The 18,550-nt window shown below is 43.0% G+C and overlaps 2 protein-coding genes across 10 annotated transcripts in view; one reads left to right on the plus strand and one right to left on the minus strand.

Moving 5' to 3' along the window:
• The window catches only part of ccser2a (coiled-coil serine-rich protein 2a), a 100,225-nt gene extending 92,493 nt beyond the window's left edge, over positions 1-7,732 (minus strand). For 4 of the 7 annotated variants that reach the window (XR_015939537.1, XR_015939536.1, XR_015939535.1 and 1 more), the window contains exon 1: positions 2,238-3,232. The gene's annotated coding sequence lies outside the window, so the exon portion shown is untranslated. Of the gene's footprint in view, positions 1-2,237; positions 3,236-7,651 lie in introns of those variants that run through there. The other 3 variants (XM_088635201.1, XM_088635203.1, XM_088635202.1) reach the window with 3 other exon arrangements.
• A 158-nt stretch (positions 7,733-7,890) lies between these two features.
• sparcl2 (SPARC-like 2) lies at positions 7,891-15,619 on the plus strand. Of its 3 annotated transcripts, XM_088635205.1 has the most exons (10): positions 7,891-7,987; positions 9,217-9,341; positions 10,218-10,294; positions 11,311-11,383; positions 12,288-12,399; positions 12,985-13,103; positions 13,296-13,450; positions 13,844-13,956; positions 14,171-14,265; positions 14,805-15,619. In XM_088635205.1, the coding sequence occupies exons 3-10, from the start codon at positions 10,235-10,237 to the stop codon at positions 14,855-14,857; spliced, it is 780 nt and encodes a 259-aa protein (XP_088491331.1). In that variant the 5' UTR covers positions 7,891-7,987; positions 9,217-9,341; positions 10,218-10,234; the 3' UTR covers positions 14,858-15,619. The 3 variants fall into 3 exon arrangements, with proteins under 3 accessions (XP_088491331.1, XP_088491332.1, XP_088491333.1); XM_088635206.1 differs by lacking the exon at positions 7,891-7,987 and having other exon boundaries at positions 9,100-9,341; XM_088635207.1 differs by lacking the exons at positions 7,891-7,987; positions 9,217-9,341 and adding an exon at positions 9,431-9,523.
• The last annotated feature ends 2,931 nt before the right edge of the window (positions 15,620-18,550 follow it).

An 18,550-nucleotide genomic window follows, 5' to 3' on the forward strand; every position in this document is an offset into this window, starting at 1 on the left:
TGCTCTACTTCTGTTTCCTAAACCTGCACAACCTGACACCCCAGAACATCTAGTCCAAGCAAGAATCAAAAAGCTGAAATTGTAACAGCCCACTCCAGTCTGGCAGTCACAGCTGTTCTGACTATTTTCTTTGTTTTTTCTAATATTGTTATATTAAAAAACAGCTGAAAAGATAAGCACTGAAAACAGACCTTCGCTTTACAGTGCCTCCCTCTACTGCCCTGTCATTTTATGTCATTTATTTCAGTGATTTGTGGTTCTAAAAAACAGCACCCAGCTTTAATTCCACTTTCTGATTCTACCAAACTTCTCTGCTCCTGACAGCGATCAGCAATCAGCAGGCTCGTGACACAACAACTCCTGGACTCCAGGTGTCGAAAAACCAGAGTGCTGTCATTTCATGAAAAATGAGAAAAACTGAACAGCCTCCTGAGACAGAATGCATCATACTGAGTCGTAACCAACCCCAGACCTAAAACAAGAGCCGACACAAAACACACAGGCATCCGACATCACCCAGCGCCAGACACTGACGGCCCTGCACACACTCACACCTAGGCTGCGCTCCAAGCAGAAAGGCACGAGACAACGGGACAGATCCTCCGCATGCAGCGTGTGCTGGTTTTCATATTCCATGCCTCTACGCTTCCAGGAATCACCACATTGCGGAGCTAAAGAACAGGATGGAAAATCGCATAAAGCCTAATAACATCACATTGCATACAAATATTTACTGGAACCCAGCATTCAGAACTAGTCCAGGAGCACTGTGCAGCCTATAAGACAGATGACTGCATAGTCACTGCATAAAGAAGCAGCACTGTTGTGCTATTTCAGACCATCGATCTGTAGTCATTGGCATTCTTTACTGATTAATTAGCTCTTATAGATAAACTGCAAAGATCCAAGTAAAAATATTTGACTGATACATTCATTTGTTCATTGACTAAAATTACTGGACACAGCCCAGACTTCCCTTGCTCTTGGGAAAAGTGCTGAAAACAGTTCCGAGGTCCATGTACCCTCTTTGGCACAAGGATTATTACGACATCTGGCCCACAGACAGCCCGCCTGATCTGCATCGTTACTCACACAGTGACTAATGAATAACGAAACGGTCATTTAATGTGCGGCACTATGCAGTCAGCATTTTGTCGTTTTTGACTTGACTTCTTATACCCATAAAGGTTTTCGGTTCTAACTTTCAAGTTTCATTAAAACATTTTCACTTTATGTGTTCACAGTTTAAAAACTGTGTATACATAATTTGTTATGCACCAAAAGGAGACATCTCTGGAAGGGAGTGAACACCTATGCCTATGGATGTGTAAAGTTTAGTAACACCTGCCCATCGGGCTGTGAACTGTCTTGCAGGCCAGTACTCAAATGCTGTCCTGGGCCTTTACAAGTCTTGGTCTGCAGAGAATATTTTTTTTGTAGAAACCCAATAAATACACAGATAAGGGAGTTATGTCAAGGAACGTTTCCTGAGAGTAAGAAAACAATGCAGACGCCACACATAGTGCGCCACTGCGGGATACAGTGTGACAAGGAGAATGGCCCACGTCTTGCGTCGTTAGGACTCACAGGCTAAAGACATGAGACCCTTAGGCCTTCTGAAGTGGAAGGGATGGAGAGCACATCTTAAAGATGCTGCACCTTCATGAACCTTTCCCTTGACTGCGTGCTACAATAAGGGCACCGCGGCCAGCAATAACGAATGAAATAAAAATATTCGACTCATCTACGATAAGAATGACAGCCATTCCGGAAATCGCAACCTGTGTGATTAGCCGTCGCACCGCCGAGCGCGCTGTTCCGTCTGCCGTCGCTGCTCCTCTTGCACACTCACACCGCTTCAGGAATCACACACACACACGCAGGGCTCTCACAGACCTTAAACTCGCATATAACTGACTCCCTTCCTATCTCTTCTGAAGAATCTGTGATGGGAACAAAAAGGCGCAAGCGACACAGAGAACAATGTTTAAAAAAAATGATTTCTGATTCTGCAAAACCTCGGAGGCCCGCCTGATGATAAATGTGATAAAAAAGAAAGAATCTGACTTCGTAGGGTTAAGTCACCGCCCTCAGCAACACCAGGGGCGTCCCAAGCCAGGAACTCCTGAGAGTTTTAGAAGAAAACGGAAAATGTGATACGGGTGTGTGTTTGGGATTCGTCATTAAATTAAAAAGACAAGGTCGTTTTTGCTAAAACCACAATCAGAGCTTCTTACCTTAAAGCACGGCAGATGTCATGTTATCAGACATGCTGAATCCAAAGGCAGAGGGTGTGCAATGAGTCAGAAGAAACGAACCGGCGTGTTTTGTGCCCAGAGGAAAACGACTCGGCTATCCAAACAGCATGGGCAGCGAGCAGCAGTGTCGTTAGTAAATACCGATAGGTAAGAAGACTTGTACAAGCCTAAATAGTCCACAATGAGGTTAAGGTTATGTGAGTCACCCTATAACATAAAACAAACTGAGAACACAGGCACAGCTTCCTTCTGAACCTAAGGGAGATGTAATATTTCTTTTTCAACTGGATTAATTCTATCCTCTTCCGTCAGTTATAACAGCAGTTGTCGTAGGCTGATGTAGCCAATATCCTTCTCGCCATGGGTCGTACCCAGCAACGGTACAGTTTCAAAAATATGTGTTTCTTAGGGGTCGAATCCGTTTTTGTATCACGCAGTCCCCAGCAGGAACAGCCCCAGTGTGCGAGGTGATCCGTTTTCAGAAACACGGTCAAGCTCGCCAAGTGCTTGATCCAGCTGTGGTTTCAACACACAAAACGATACAGCGACCACAAGGGATGAGTCTGAACGGTCCACTGTCTCGGCCACGCTGGGTGGAAACCAAGGTTTCCGGTGATCCCAGAAACCAATGAGTTAACAGTTCTCGCTCAGAGGGCAATCGGCGATGATGATGTGTGGTGTGTTGTCAATTCCAACATCCCCTCTCTCTCTCGCTTCACTCACCCCCGACTAGGGCGGAGCATCCGAAAAATCACCTGGATGATTTCAGAACAACAGCTCTCTCCCCGTTTTCACCGCTTTGCTGGCCACGCGTCTCAGGGGTCTTACAGGCCTCTTATGGTCTTCTTCTCTACCAAATATTCTGCCTTTTTTCTGCTTCTTTCTCGCACCGCTGTGAGACTCTCTCTCTCCCGGTGACTCCCCGGTCTTTCTCCGAGACACACGCGGCCACAGCTGACAGTGACGTCACTCGCGATAACATTCCCCGCCCCTCTGCCCTCAGACGTGAGCGCGCACGCCTTAGTGAGCGTGTACGTGTAAGAGGTGGGATCAATACGGCAATTTGAGCCACGGGAGAGTCGAAAGATATTTGATAGTCACTGGATGGGCGTGAAAATTAGTATTTGATTCTAAAAAAAAAACATTTTAAATCCCGATTGCGTTTCTGATAAAGAACACAAACAGAATAACCTGTTTTATATCAAATGTAAACTCACTGTTGGTAAAAAATAATATGTAATGATGCCTGTCTACAAGTCTGGTCAAGAATACATTTATAAAGGCAGGCTTAGAACATTTGAGTAATTTAGCAAAACAAATCTAAAACAATGATTTAGTGGAGCAAAAAAATCAGCACAATCCATACTATGGGCAAGCTGTGATGCCTAGACGAGCTCCAATGCTCCTGCATCAACTCCAGGTCTTACAGGAACTAATCATGATTTTTTTTTCCAAGTTTACAGTCCTCTAGTTCCAGTTTCCAGACTCTCCCACCCATTAATCACCCATCACCCCTTCCTGACTCCACCTCAGACCCATCTGCCCTCTCCTGCCTGCTTCCCCTGTGCATCTCAACTGTCCACCATTCCTCTTTCTGTTTTTCACTATTATATAATTATCAACCACTTATCTAATAAACCCTGTGATTCTTCACTGCTGATTGAACTCTGAAAATAATTAATTTGCCGTGCCCTTTTTCCACCTACGGGCCTGGTGTAACTCACGAACAGTAAATATGATGTAGATTTACTATACAGTAAGCCTATTGCTTAGTAATGTTTTCAACAAACAATTACATAAAATATGTTTTTATCTTCTGTTGTAAACTCAGTTGTCTCTTTCTAAAATAAGACAATTTTTGGTGAAGTAAATGAGGGAGACCTAGTCCAGCAGCATCTGTCCCCATTTCCCCTGTCCTCTGTGGAATAATACATCCCATGACACCCTTCCACACAAACCTCACAGAGCCACTCTCCACAAAAACACTTATTCAAAGGCTCGCTGGCACACAAGCACTGGCCATGTTTTTCCACTTCAGTGCAACCTCCATTCTGGTGTGCTAATTCTGTCTGGCCCGGGAGAGCAACTCTGAATGCGTGGCCCATGAAAATTTAATCCAGACAGAAACCTGAGACTGGCTGAGGAGCAGGGTGGAAAAGCAACGCTCTCCTCATCCACCTGCCTGACCGCTGCGGGAGGAGTGATGAAGGAAGAAAGAGAGGATGGAGAGAGAGAGGAGGGAGAAGAGGACGAGGACAGAGAAGGTGTACTAGAGATGGAGAGAGAGCCAAAGAAGCTGACAAATGGGCTGTGAGGGGGAGGAATCTAAACAGAAAAGAAGAAGAACAAATATTCAAACAAATAGTGAGGAAGGCCAATATAATCACTGACTGTTATGACCATCCCTTGCACAATGAATGTGAGCTCCTTCTACCAGAGCATTGATTTAGAATACCAGATTTAACTTGTGCAATAGAACTAAGTTATCCTTTATTCCCACGGCTAATTACCTGCTTAATCTGGACAACAGATTGTATATTTTAATTTTTTGCATCATGTATCTTAGGTATCTATCTCATGCACTGATCCAATTTGTTTTTTTTTCTTAATTATAAAGAATACGTAAGCCACTAAAACATGTTTTTCTTCATTTTCTGCATGCATGTCTCTTATTTGTAGACGTCTCTTAAATGTATTATGCGTTGTTTTATATCTGGTACCTGACTGCAATACCAATTTTCCATCTGGTGCAATAAAGGAAGGAAGTGGGACGGAAATAGACTGCCATGGAGGAAAGCAGAGGAGACAATGAGGGTTCAGCCCCTCTGAGCCAATGTTTTATAAACTGTCCAAACACCCCAGCCCTGGGAAAGCTAGTCTTACTGCAGCAAATGAAGCAAGCTGTTACAGCGTTCTCTGTCTGCTGGCATTGAACCTCTGCTGCTCAAACACTGAGCCAGAGGCCACACACTGACGTAGGCAGACACACGCTCACGAGCCACAGCACTGCTTCAGACAAGAACACGCAGGGACACAGAAGTGTGCAACCTACTGAACGGACTGTTCTTTCACTCAGTAATTAAGTGCATTTTATTACTGTGACCCCTGCCCTGGAAATGGAGAATGAGGCACTCGGATAATGATATTGTGTCGCTGTCCTGAATGTTTGTAAATGTTTTGCTGATTGTTATTGCTTTGGCAACGCTGTAATTCATCAGTCATACCAATAAAGCTCTTTGAATGTGAATAGTTATCAGTCTTAGTACTTTGTTTGAGAATTTCTTGTACTTCAGTCAATAACCATGTTAGACAGGAAAAGACAGGAGGTGTGATGAGTTTATTTCTCAAAATTGGGAAACTGAAGAATGTACTGAGTAAAGACATAGACAGACATTTTAAATCCAGTAAGGAATAATTTGTAAAAGCAGAGTGAGTCCTTCTCACAGCTATTTTTTCTATCAATGCAGCCTGTAAAAAGCCTTGCAAAATATTTATTTTTTCCTCCCAAGAACAAAAAGATGTTGAAATGTTACTTTCAACATCAGGCACTAAATCTAGTATGTAGCTCTATTCAAAGCTATTGTTAGCTGCTATATTGTTTATAAAAGCCTGTATTTCCTCAAATACAATCTGAAAGTAGCTTTGAAATGTTTTTAAAGCAGCGTAACAGTGTAGAAATTGTGTAGATGGACACTTTTTTGTAGGAAAACTTTTAAGTATATTCAGCTATTTCCTTAGGACAGCTTGTACTGTAGCTTTATCTAAATTTCATTTTTAAAACTGTTTCCACAACACAACAGATAGATCTGAATGATGGGATATAAGTTAGATTTGACTGTTTCACCATATCAGAAAGTAGAACTGTCTAATTAAATGTCTAATTTTCCTTTGCATATATTGCCTTAATCTAGTGTGTTATTAGTTTTTTTTTCTATGCAGCCACAAGGTGGCAATATCTTACAATATCAAATAAATATCAGGCATTTCCCTCTGTAGGCATGATAGAGAACTACAACAGTAATTTCTGTGACATAGATATTGAATTCATTCACTGAATCATCGTGGGATTACCAACTTTTTATCCTTTCCAACACTCTCTGCATTTCCTTTTTCTTTAGTGACAACAATCTTCTGTAGATCCATGTCACTTTTTATACTGTAGAGCACACAGGCATATACACACTGCAGGTCAGACTAAGTTGGGATTGCAAGTAAAGTAATGAACAGCCAATTATCTAAATTATTGGAGGCTTTTGGAACAGCAACCACTGGTTAGGGCTGCCCCAGTAGGAAAATACCTGTGGATAGTCCCTCTCCTCTATCTGGAACAAGTGACAAAGCAGTGGTGAAGGAAAGGAATAGGTTTCTAAGTCTGTGCAGAAGCTAAACCAACAAGCAGTTTTTGGAACATTTCTTTTAAAAAGGATTTAGTTAAAGTTATTTTTTAAACCTAATCAGTCAAGTCATAGGTACAGGGTTATAATCCTTGAGGACCAGAACCAAGCAGGTTTTCTAGGTCTATTTAAATCATCAAATGATTGAGACCTTTGAAAATAATTAACCTGGTCCAATTCAGCTAATGATCAGGTCAACTATGTCATTAACAGTAAAAATGGAATAACACCCTGCAGAGCCTGGGCTTCCAAAACGAAGCTGTGCACCACAGATTTGGCTGTGTGTGTACTTGCTTTTAAAATAACACTTCACCTCATAAAAGTAATTTGTAGCAACTTCTTCACAACTAATTAGTTAAAAACTAATAACATGAATAACTTGCAACTGTAACGGACTACATTTTATAAGCACATCTCCAGAACTGACAAGAAAATTCCACTACATTCTCCAGCTTCAGATTTGTACCCTCCTTGTCCTGTACTAAAACATCTGTCCATCTGCAAGCTGAACACAGATGCTGTCAGCAGCTGAAACACCTCCAGTCTCAGCTCTACACACTCCATTCTCCCGATTAAAAAAAATCAACATATTTACAAACAGATCCTGCAGATTTCAATGATAAGGATAAGATCAGAAATGAAGAAATCCGTAGACGATGTAGGGTGGTGGATGTGGTTGAGAAGATGCGAGAGGCGAGGTTACGGTGGTATGGACATATCATGAGGAGGGACGTTGAGGAAGTAACAAAGAGGGTAATGGAATTTGAGGTGGAAGGTAACAGAAGAAGAGGCAGGCCTAGAAAGAGATGGATAGATTGTGTGAGAAAAGATATGGAGGTATGTGAAGTGAGTGAGGAAGATGTGCTCGACAGAGACAAGTGGAGAAGAGCAACCAAAGCAGCTGACCCCAGGACAGTCTGGGACTAAGGCTGTGAAAAAGAAGAAGAAGAAGAAGAAGAAGAAGAACATATTTACAAACAGGTCAGAAACAGCACCTACCTAGTAGATTTACATTTCCTTATACCTGCTAGTCCTGCATGCCACACTTGGTGTCACTTTTCAATATACTTTTCTAATAAAAGGGAAGCAACTCTGAAATGCCCTGTGATCTCAGCCTGTCACCACGGAAATGTCTGTGATGTCACAACTCTGGTACTGTGACATCAGCTGCTTGCCTGTGCAATTTAAGATTTTGACTAATTCATCATAAGAGAGTTCATAGCATTCCACTACACAACATGAGGGAACTATATCAGCCACCCCTGATATAACCCTTAGATGACACATAGCAGCTAAAATGTACCAGCAGCCCTACAACACACCTTACCTAACCAGGTGAGAAATAGTTTAACTGAATGAATTAAGGGGAATGTTAAGAAGGCCAGAGTGAACAAGCCAAAAGTGCAACATGGGATCTTTTATTACTGAGTCATAAAAGTCAGGATCTTGGTTAAATGTCTTATCAGATGGATGATCCCTCCTTAAGCACAGAGTTCCTGGTCACTAAACTACTGTAGAACATTGGTCTTCAAAATCCTAGTCTGGAAGAAAGAGTGCCACCTACTTGATTAACAACACCCCTCACAGTAGTGACTTAGTTTTAGCTGGAACTGTCCCATCCAAGTAATGATCAGATACAGCCTTGCTTAGCTTCTAAGAGCAGGTTCAGAGACAGTTTCTTGTCAGATTACTGAACTTTACCCCTACCCACACCGATATTTGTTTTTTAATTGTATGTTATTTAAATTGTTGTTGTTGCTGCTGCTGTTCTGTTTTTATGTTTTTGGTGGTTCCTTTAATGTCTTTGTATTGGAGAATACATGCAAATAAGCATTTCATTGCACTTGTGCATATGACAATAAACTGAAGTGAACTATAATGCAGACTACAAGGTGGTTACTCTGCTGGTGAACAGTACCTGCAATATCCAGGCTCTCTAGTAGGGTCTAGGTCATAGTCTTTGTGCAATACTATTTTAACATTGTGCTCTGGAAAAGACAACTGAAACCATGGAACACACTTTATGATCTTTGGCTGAAAAAAGCTGAGGAAAGAGTTGTCTTTTAAATACTTTTTGTTTTTCATTTTCAGTTGATTTAATGATTAATCAACATAACTGGCTTTTTCTCAGGAGCAACAGATTCTACAGATTCTACTGGGTCTTTGTGTTGCCAAGAACCTTAACAGACAAAAGGTTCATCCAGATTCATTTGATGAATAGTCTGAGCAGTTTGCAAGGAAAGCTAAAATCCAGCTTTTTTAAGAATATTAATAAATGACGAGAGACCACAGGTAGGGAAGATCATGCTGCAGTTCAGGTAATGTAAGCCCTGCCTTCACAGACAGAAGCTCTGGTTGCGAGGGGATGGATCTCATTGCTGTGGCTGGCAGAGGTCCATGAACACTATGATTTACTGGGCACATTGAACACATGGACACTCCAGCAAACCCGTCTTCCTTGGGAAGTGTTTAAGGGATGGGGAAAATGATGGGGAAAGAACCGGCAGTTTTTTCATCTAAATTTAGACTATTAACCAGTCTGTGTCTGTCATTTTGTGCGTGAGAGAGGGACAGAAACGGGACAGATGAAAGGAGAAATGGAGAGCTCGTAAGACACAGGGGGAGGAGAGAAAGAAATGAAGGAATGCGATAGACGGTGAACCCTGAGACTGGCGCTGCGAGCACTACGGTAAGAGAAGCAGAGCTACAAGAGGCGTGCACATGAAAGCGAAGGATAGAAAGATAAAGACAGGTGGGGGGAGAGAGGTGGGGTAGAGGGGAGATTTGAGAGAGATTTCTGGAAAACAGAAAGAGGACAGAGGAAAGAACGAACAGAAAAGTAAAGAGACAGAAAGAAGGTCTTTGGCTCAGGTAAGATGTGACTGATTATTTAAAATAATTAAAAATTAAATGTGGTGATTATTACAGTATCTTGCATTGGATTCTATAGTGCTCATATTCCTGTCCAGAACAGCAGTGATTGCCTCACCATGGCAATGGTCTTGTCACATTGTTACTGATGTGTCTTTCTGGGATATAACTAAAAAACGGGAGACTTAGAACAAAAAAAGGAGAAAACACTTTTTATATGGTGTATCATCATCTTGTGCAGTGCTTCAGAATGTTTATGTTCGCTCTTTACCTGTTGTGCCATGTGGTGTGGATTCAGCAATGAATTGATTGTCCCGCCCATCAATGTGTCGTGAAAGAGGGTCTCTGAGTGTGTGTATCACAGAAATCATGGTGAATTATAACAATAATTCATTAATGAGAATAATTCTGATCTGGGAGTGAAGTGTGTCTGAATTCTGTTTTTGTGCTCTTTGCAGTTAACCTTATCAGTTTACCACTTGACTGTTAGAGGAAAGACTTCTGTTGCAAGAACAGCCAGGGAATCCAATCCTAATCCTAATAACAATTTTGTGGCATTATTCTCTCCTGAGTACCAGTAGATCAGGCTAGCATCAGAACAAGCAGAATTCCTGTGGACCTCTCGATGTGCTTCTGTTCTAATGTCCACTGATGTGGGTGCGGGGTTGTTAATGTGTTCCAACACTCCTAGCAGCTCAGCCTGAAGACTTGATGATGCTCCAGGCCCTGACACTGCTGCTCCTGCTGACTCTGCACCCTGAACCCAGCACTGTGAGTAATCACCCCGCAGATTCACACAGCCCCAGCTTCCTGCTGTATTAACAGCCCTGGGCTGCTAATCTACTGATGAGGCACAGCACACAATCACTTGGCTTCAGCATTGTTGAGTGTGCTCCTATTTATTGAAGACGGGGTTTGAATAATTAAACTACAGATAGGCTATGTTATGATCAGCTGACAGACCTACTATTCTTCAGGGTGTAAACAGCACTGAGTACTGCACATGCTGCACACCTGCAACTTAGCTGTTACAGGTACAGAGAGACACCTCGGACCAGCTGACACTGCAGCTCCCTCACAGATGGGCTCTTCAGCATAGCCTGTCTGCAGGGACAGTGCAGCAGCTCTGGAGAAGACTGATGGACACAGAGTCTTTTGCTGTCCCTCTACAGCCACTGCGCACACATTGAGAAAGTGGTGCATGCCTTGACAAAAGATTTCTGTTCTTCAATAAAAAATAATAGAGAATTTGCTTTGAAACATTTACAGCAAGTAGTCAAACATGTTTAAGTGTTTAGATTCTCGCTCTATGCTCGTTTGTTTTTTATATGGTATTTCGAACTTAACTGCCCAATTGCTATTCTTCAGAATTTGTATTGGGTTTTCGGATGCCTGTGCTTGAGTCTGTTGAGCTCGGGCTATGTGACTGACCAGGCTGAACACCTGTTTCCCATTTCACTGGACCTGGGCCAGGACAGATGTGCTGGCACACACTACAAAGCTGAGCCGGAGAGAGGCTAGCCTCTCCATCGTGGAGACTCCTGCTCTTATTGGGCTGATGTGAGGAGCAGGGCCCCTGAGCTTGAGCTTGATAGGAAACATAAAAACAGGAAGGAATGAGGGATCAGATCACACAGAAGAGGTAAGAATTCACACTCACGCAGCTGGGGCTGGTCAGGACTGTACACTGGGACCAGGCAGGCTAGAGGATCCGAGCAAGGACAGGCTGAGCAAGGCCGGAGACAGATAGGAGTGTGAGTGTGTGGAAACGCTGTGCTGTGTTCCAGGCGGGCAGGGCCCAGCGGAGACAGAGACTGGCAGAGGAGACTCTGAGGCCATACGTGGAGCGTGTAGATCCAGGTGAGTCTGTCGATCTGAGGGGGTTACAGAATCTGACCCAGGTACGAGCTGCCTTGCTGTGGTGGATCTATATGTAAAGCACCTCTGGATACTGTAGGATATAACATGCTACATAAATGCAAATTATTCCATTAATTTATTTTATTTTTTTATAGTTAGGGATTTAGTATTAGAATTTTAATTAATTAGATAATTAGATAATGAAACATCTACAGTTTATTGAAAACCTCCACTAAGTGTTTTTTACTAGTATAATAACTTTGACAGTTCTCAATAACAGAAGAAAACCAGGCTTGTCATTTAGCAGACTCCAGCTCACATTGATCAGAATCCTAAAATCATGTCGATCAGCAAATCCAGGTAAACTATACATGAGCAGCCTACTGTATACTGTATATATACTGTACTGTAGTGGCTAAACCAACACATTTACCAACCAAATCTCCTGAATCACTGTCAGCACTGTCAGCGCTAACATCCTTCTTTACTTTTTATACACCTGTAAAGCTAAAGGGCTTCTTTCTGTACTGCACAATATAGATCTATCAAGATTAGCTATTATCTTAAAACAAAATGACCGCACAAGTCACTAAAAATCACTGCAGGAATGTGCTTCTTTATTCTTCATTACTAAGGTAAAGAAATGATCTGGATCAAAAAGGGGAGCAGGAATTAAATTTGGGATGTACCTAGAATTCTGAATGAATGTAGGTTTGGGGACGAGGTTATAGTTTGAAATTAGAATAAAACTGGATTCAAATGGGTTTTGCATCAGGGTTAAGACTAACGCTGAACATGGGACATTCTTAAAGGTAAGGGGAAGGGGAATTAGAGTGAGGAAGGATTTAGGGTTACCCCAGAATCCGGGGCTCAGATTACAGTGGGTACCCCACTGCTCTCCCAGGGGAGCTGTGTAAGCTGCTGCGATGCCGCACCCCAGTCGGCTCCTGGTGCCAGGTGGTGCAGGAGGATGGGATCCGGGTCCCCAAGTGTGTGTGTCCCCAGAGCTGCCCACGGTGAGACAACCCCCTTCCCCTCTCTCTGTCTGTCTTTGTGTCGCCCCTCTTCTTCTGTCCCCTCTGTCCACTTTCCCTCACACAGGCCAGCAGTGAGGTGCAGCCAAAAGCACCCATCACTGCAGCATCCTTATTGTCTCCAGATCAGACTCATGAAGACTTTGAATATTATGATTATTAGGAGGAGGAGGAATGCAAGTTATCATAGACATACAGATAGTCAGCTCTTGTTAGAACAGAAACATTGTTTCGCATGACAAGTTACAAAATGACTCTTGCTTTCCCATACTGTTTATTTTCTATTTCTGTGTCTTGTTAGCAGCATAAGTAATATGCTATATCATTAGTACTATAATAGTTGTAATATTACAAGCAGAAGTATTACTGTGGTTTTTAGTATTGTAGTTTATCACTGTATTAAAGGTAGAAAAGGTTGTGATGATGTAAAAGTCTCATTCTATACCAGAAGATCTGTTACTGATGATTATTACCACTATTATTACTATCCCAGTACTGACAACAGCAGCAGTACTGTGACTGTCTCACGTTCAGTGCACACATTAATTGCAATGTTTATGTGAGCAGGCAGGGAGCACCAGCATGCAGTGTCCTGGGGAAGACCTATGGAAATCAGTGTCTTCTGCACAAGGAGGCTTGTCGCAAGAGGCGTCACATTGGCCTGGCTCACCTGGGGCCATGCATAGGTATTGATCACAGAGCTCCTGCACTGAAGTACCTCTCACCCGACTTCATTAAACCAAAGATTCACAAGACTATACAGCACAGTAGCTAGACAGTACTGCACAACAAGAAACATTACTTCATATTACTGCAGAGTACTGCACAGAATTCTCACTCTCTTAGTCTGAGTATTCAACTGCCTGTCCGTCTGTCAGTTACGCAGTCCGTGTGCACAGAAGAGGAGTATGAGCAGTTCCCCTATCGACTGCTGGACTGGTTCCTGCTGCTGAGCACCATGGGAGAATCGAATGGAACCAGCGCCATGATGCAGAGCTGTCTGAGCCACACACATCGCCAGAAACTGGCAGAGGTACTGGTGGAGACTGAGACAAAGGGGAAGGGAATGAAAGGTGGGGATAGGATAACCTTGGGGTCAAGATGTTCATTTCCAGTGTCAAACCAGCTATGCCAGCAGAACAGTTTCTTCCTGTTGGATGCTCCTGACAGACCTGGAGGAGCAGCATCACTGTGAAAGTCTCATTCTACGCTAGAAGACCTGTTACTTCTATGACAATAAGAGTGCAGCAGTGCAGCTCAACACTTTACTTTAAATTGCTGGGAAACTTTCTAAGAGTAAGGCATAAGTGTTGCCATTTCTTAATGGTTTTTGACATTAGAATCTGGATTTCTGTCTGTGATGTAAGTGCACGGGGAATATGCGTTCCTGAAACATATGTACTGTACAGTACCTCTGTGCCCCCAGTGGCGATTTGGACTGCTGGATCGGAACCACGATGGAAAGCTGAGCAGGCGGGACCTGAAGAAACTTTGTTACAAACAGATGCCCCTGGAACACTGCGCATCACGATTTTTCTTGTAAGATCCCAGCCTGTTGTATAATACAATACTATATTATAGTACCAATTTGAAGTTGAATTTTCCAGGATTAAACTGATAGACCACCCTGTCTATGCCATACATGTAGATCGAAGTGTCAAAAGCAAATCTTAGGACACACTGTTTCACAAAGACTGACCCACACTTTCCTGTGGCCGGGTTGGTGTTTCTTTGTGTTTATGTAATGGGCCAGGTCTTGTGACAACGATGGGAATAAGAAAGTGACCCTGCAGGAGTGGACAGGCTGCCTGGTGGATCGCTCTGAAGCCTGGTTCCAGGAGTTCATGTGTGAGTACTTACAGTATGTGCCCCACAGAGAACCCTTAGAAAACTGCACTGCAGCAAATAATGGCACTTATGAAGCTACAATATAATTTCAAATACAAATTTCAGCATGGTGAGCTTAATTATTATGGTTAGAACAAACTTAAAAGTGTATATTTGCCATATAAATGTACTTGGGTGAACAGCCACACCACTTTGAATAATACTGATGCAGGAGAATTAATTGCACTGTATAGAAAGTTTCTAAATGTTTCATTACAGTGAAATGCTTGGTTCCTGCAGCTGTAGGTGCAATGGGGAACAATAGTGAGAGGCTGTATGTCAGAAACAGTGTGAGGTTGAGGTTGCTGCACTGCTGTCCTATGACATAGAGAAGGATAGGTCACCTGTTTCATTGCTGTGCTCTTACCCCACCACCCTTCATCTCCCCTACATTTCTCTCTCTTTCCTGTCTCTTCTGAATCCTCACTCACAAGCCTTCCTCTCACTACCTGCCTCTCTCACTCTCTTCTACCCTCTGTTTTCCTCCATCTCTCCCTCAGCTATGAAGATGGGTTCCAGTCAACTGTGTCGTGTGAAGGACAATAACCACTGAAGCACCAAGTTAATAAACTGATCAGGAGTATCAGAGAGAAGGAAACACTCTCCCCTTCTCATGTCCTTTTGTATGCCTCCTGTCTGCAGTGTTCTGAATCACAGTATTGTGGCACATTAGCTTGCACCTTACAAGGAGCCACCTGGTGGGAATATAAGGTATAGCATGACACATTGTTTTGCAATTTGTGTTTTATTTTTTATCTGTAAAGTTCAGTCCATGCCTTGTGATTCCGACTTGGAAATAAGGCCCTTTCACCCACATGGACCTGTGAGAGTGGAAGAACAGTATTTAGAAGCATAAAATCAGAGCAGCACTTGCTGCTTCTGGAGGGCAACAGTCCTGTAGGTATCCTTAAATCACAACCTTCAGACCTGGAAACAACATTACATTTGCTTTTGCAAAAAAAACAGGCTTCCATTTATCAAACAAGACTTCAGGTGCAATGAAACCTTCAGATTTCTCGCTACTGAACTGGACTGAGCATGAATCCAGGCAGAGGCCAAGTGGTACAAACTGAGACATTATTATCAGAGTAACTGCTCACAAAAGTTCAGAGGTGGACCGGTAGTATACTATGCTGCAGATCCGGATCAGGAAATTGATAAAGTACCGTATCCTGTGAGTTTAGCCTACAAAGTCTTTGTTCCTATCTTTTTTCATTTTTGAGTAATTTCATTATGCTTGGCAGTCATGATTTTGAATTTTAACTGCCTTATGTTTCTCTTGCATGTCTTTCATAATAAAGTGCAACCTGATCAAGTCCTCTGTGGCGGTACTATGTCTGTGCTGAAGGGGTGCAGAACTGGAGGTGTCTTTCTAAGGGGTGAAGGGCAGAGAGAGCACACATTTGTATCATTTTATGTGTTAGTGGCCCACAACAGGGGTGTTATCACAGAAAAGCCAGTGATTGCCAGTTGGTTTCAGGCGTAGTTTTCATTATACAATGCATGGATACTCTAAAAACAGCAGCTCTCCATTGCCTCAGAGCTGAACAGCTGAGCAAGACTGCACACTGTCAGTGCTGAAATGTCAGACATCTAAGGATGCAACAAGGTTGCAGTTGCAAGTGGTGTTGGTAGACCCCTAGATGGCACTCTTCTCACTGGTCCACAGTTCTTACTGTAGGGTGTGTTGTCCTTTGGATCAGACATTAAACAACGATTCTGACTACTTGGCTGCTAAAGATTGTCAAAGCTCTCATGGCAATGTTTGTAAAATTAGGGGTATTAAACTTGTTTTACTGGCTACATTCTACTCAGCAGACTCAGCTGCTGTGTAGTGGGGGTGGAATGTATCACCCAGGTAGGTGCTGTACATTTGAGCTCCCCTAGCAGCCCGGACACTCGGTGGGATTTATCTTGAGTAAGGGGGCTGGTTTCCCCACCTTATCACCTGACCATGAGCAGAGAGTCCATGGTGCCCCTCTCCCTTATGCCCTGCTCATAGCATAAGGACTACACACAGGCAGAACTGATTCTACAGAGGAAACAGCATATTTAATATGTAAGTAACTTACAATAAAGCACAAGGAAACATGCTCCTCCCTTAGACTTACAGTTTTCCTAGTAAAAGAATCACATTCTGGTCTGCCATCTCATTTAGACATCAATACCTACAGCGTTCTTAAAAGCGGAAACAGTGTTATATTGAAGTATGCAAAGATCTGGGGTTAACAGTGAAGACAAAGCAATAATGTTTGGCCCATGACTGTGTAAAGTCCTTCCAAACTTGCTGCTTATTAACACACAAGCGAGGGCATATGCACTGTATATTGTTAAGTAGGAAACAAATTCTGACTCACTTCTGGAAAATAATTTGCTTTGTAGTTTTTTCCTTCCTTCATTTCAGCAACAGAGATTGGTTCTACGCTCAAACTGAGTTGGAGTGCACTGCTTCCTCTGAGCGGTACAAACTGCCGGCGCTAATGAGTGACCTGGCGAGCAAGCTGTGAGCACGATGCGCGAGTGCAGGGTGCCTCTGAAAGGGGCTTTGAATATCAAGCTCCCCTCCCTGCAGGGCCTTCTTTATTCGTGGGAGTGAAATGTTGGGGGCTAGTTCCCTGCGCTGCCCCCCCACCTCTCCAGCAAATGGACTTACATTCTTCGCTTCACCCTGTCTTAGTGCACCCCCTCCCACACACACACGCACAATCCCTTACCCCCCGGGGCAATTCCGTGTTCACGACTGCACTCCCCTTATCTGTCTGCCCCATATGTCTCCCCCTTCTCACCCCCTCTGCCCAAACCCTCCACCACCCCCGTGATGTCGGAGATGGCGAGGTATTGTGTTGTGCTGGGGTCCCCTGAGAGAGCCGAGAGAATGAGTGAGAGTGCGCTGGAGCAGATGGGCTGCTGTTGATATGTGTTTAAAAATAAAGATTTCTCTTAAAAGAAAAAAAAAAGAGGTTTCGTTCTTAAAGAGCACACGTCTTTATTCGATATATATGGCGAACACTCTAAATATATCCATCCACTTGAGACCTCAACTGGAAATCGTGATGTTTCAGACACGATCATAATAAAGATGAAATTGCATTATGCATGAAATGTAATGAACTATAAATTATAAATAAACAGTGGCATTCTGCATATCTTTCATGCAATTAGTTAATATAAACTTTTCTTTGCTCTCAGGGGATGGAAGAGTCCCGTAAACTGCTTCTGTTTTATTTATTAAGCAATAACATAAGTGAAAGAATCTGTGTGATCAAAAGAAATATCCAGGCCATATCTGATGACAGACTGACAGCTGGGATAGACTGCAGAGTATATACTATATTTACATGCTCTTACTACAGTTGTAGCTTAATTTGTGTCCAAAGACTGGGAAACTAAAGTTTGAGTGGGTACAAGACTATGTTTTTACAGACTCTATGTGTTCAGAGGCAATGAATTCTAGAGAGAAGGGTCACGCTGTGTGGTATGCAATATATTACAGTGAGATCATAATAAAGTCTAGAAAGATGAGTTGAACAACGATACAAAATGAAAAATCCAAAATCCAGCAAAGTCCTCAGTAAATTGTCATGGTAAACCATCACAAGTTTGAGTGTCTAAAGATGATATTGGCATATCCAATGCAGAGCACAGACATGGCAGATAGAGCATATACTGTAAGGCTTAATATCCATCTCCGCCTTCAGCAAGCTACAGTCAAACTGTCATTTCATAGTAGTAAATTTAAATAATTCCATAATGTTTGAATGAAAGGTCCCACAAATTACAATGCAGTGCAGGACAAGCTCGGTTTCCCAGGTTGTCTTTCTGTGGCAAATTCTAAAGCAACTGCTATTCTGTAGTATAGCATATTATGGCATCCTTTGCTGCTTGAAGCTGAGGTGATCCGTCTGTGGTGGGTGGAGCAGGCTCGGGGAGTGATATATGAGTGTCTGTCTGAGAAGCACACATGACTCAGGTGCCCCTTGCCCCGCTGCACACAGCTCTAATTAATGGGCTGCGTCCGGGACACTGACACTGCTCCCCGCCCCTGTCTCCTCTCCTCCCTGCAGAAACCACTTCCTACACAGCTCACACTGCTGAAGACGCCGCTACAGGGGCAAGCTTCTCCGTCTCTGCCTCGCACACAATCAGACACATTCCCGTGTCCCCACACGCAGACAGCGTGTCTGTATACCACTCCAAAACTTTTCTCAACAGATCGAGGCCAGGAAACATTCCGCCAGAAATGTCA

This window comes from Lepisosteus platostomus, chromosome 6 (assembly GCF_059453375.1).
Source record: "Lepisosteus platostomus isolate fLepPlt1 chromosome 6, fLepPlt1.hap1, whole genome shotgun sequence".
Taxonomy (NCBI): Eukaryota; Metazoa; Chordata; class Actinopteri; order Semionotiformes; family Lepisosteidae; genus Lepisosteus; species Lepisosteus platostomus.

Bases quoted from the DNA above. Each gene is read 5' to 3' on its own strand.
- sparcl2 (XM_088635205.1), top strand. From the start codon at position 10,235: ATGATGCTCCAGGCCCTGACACTGCTGCTCCTGCTGACTCTGCACCCT. The intron at 12,400-12,984 runs GTGAGACAACCC...TTATGTGAGCAG, and splicing joins TGTCCCCAGAGCTGCCCACG to GCAGGGAGCACCAGCATGCA. The intron at 13,451-13,843 runs GTACTGGTGGAG...CTGTGCCCCCAG, and splicing joins ATCGCCAGAAACTGGCAGAG to TGGCGATTTGGACTGCTGGA.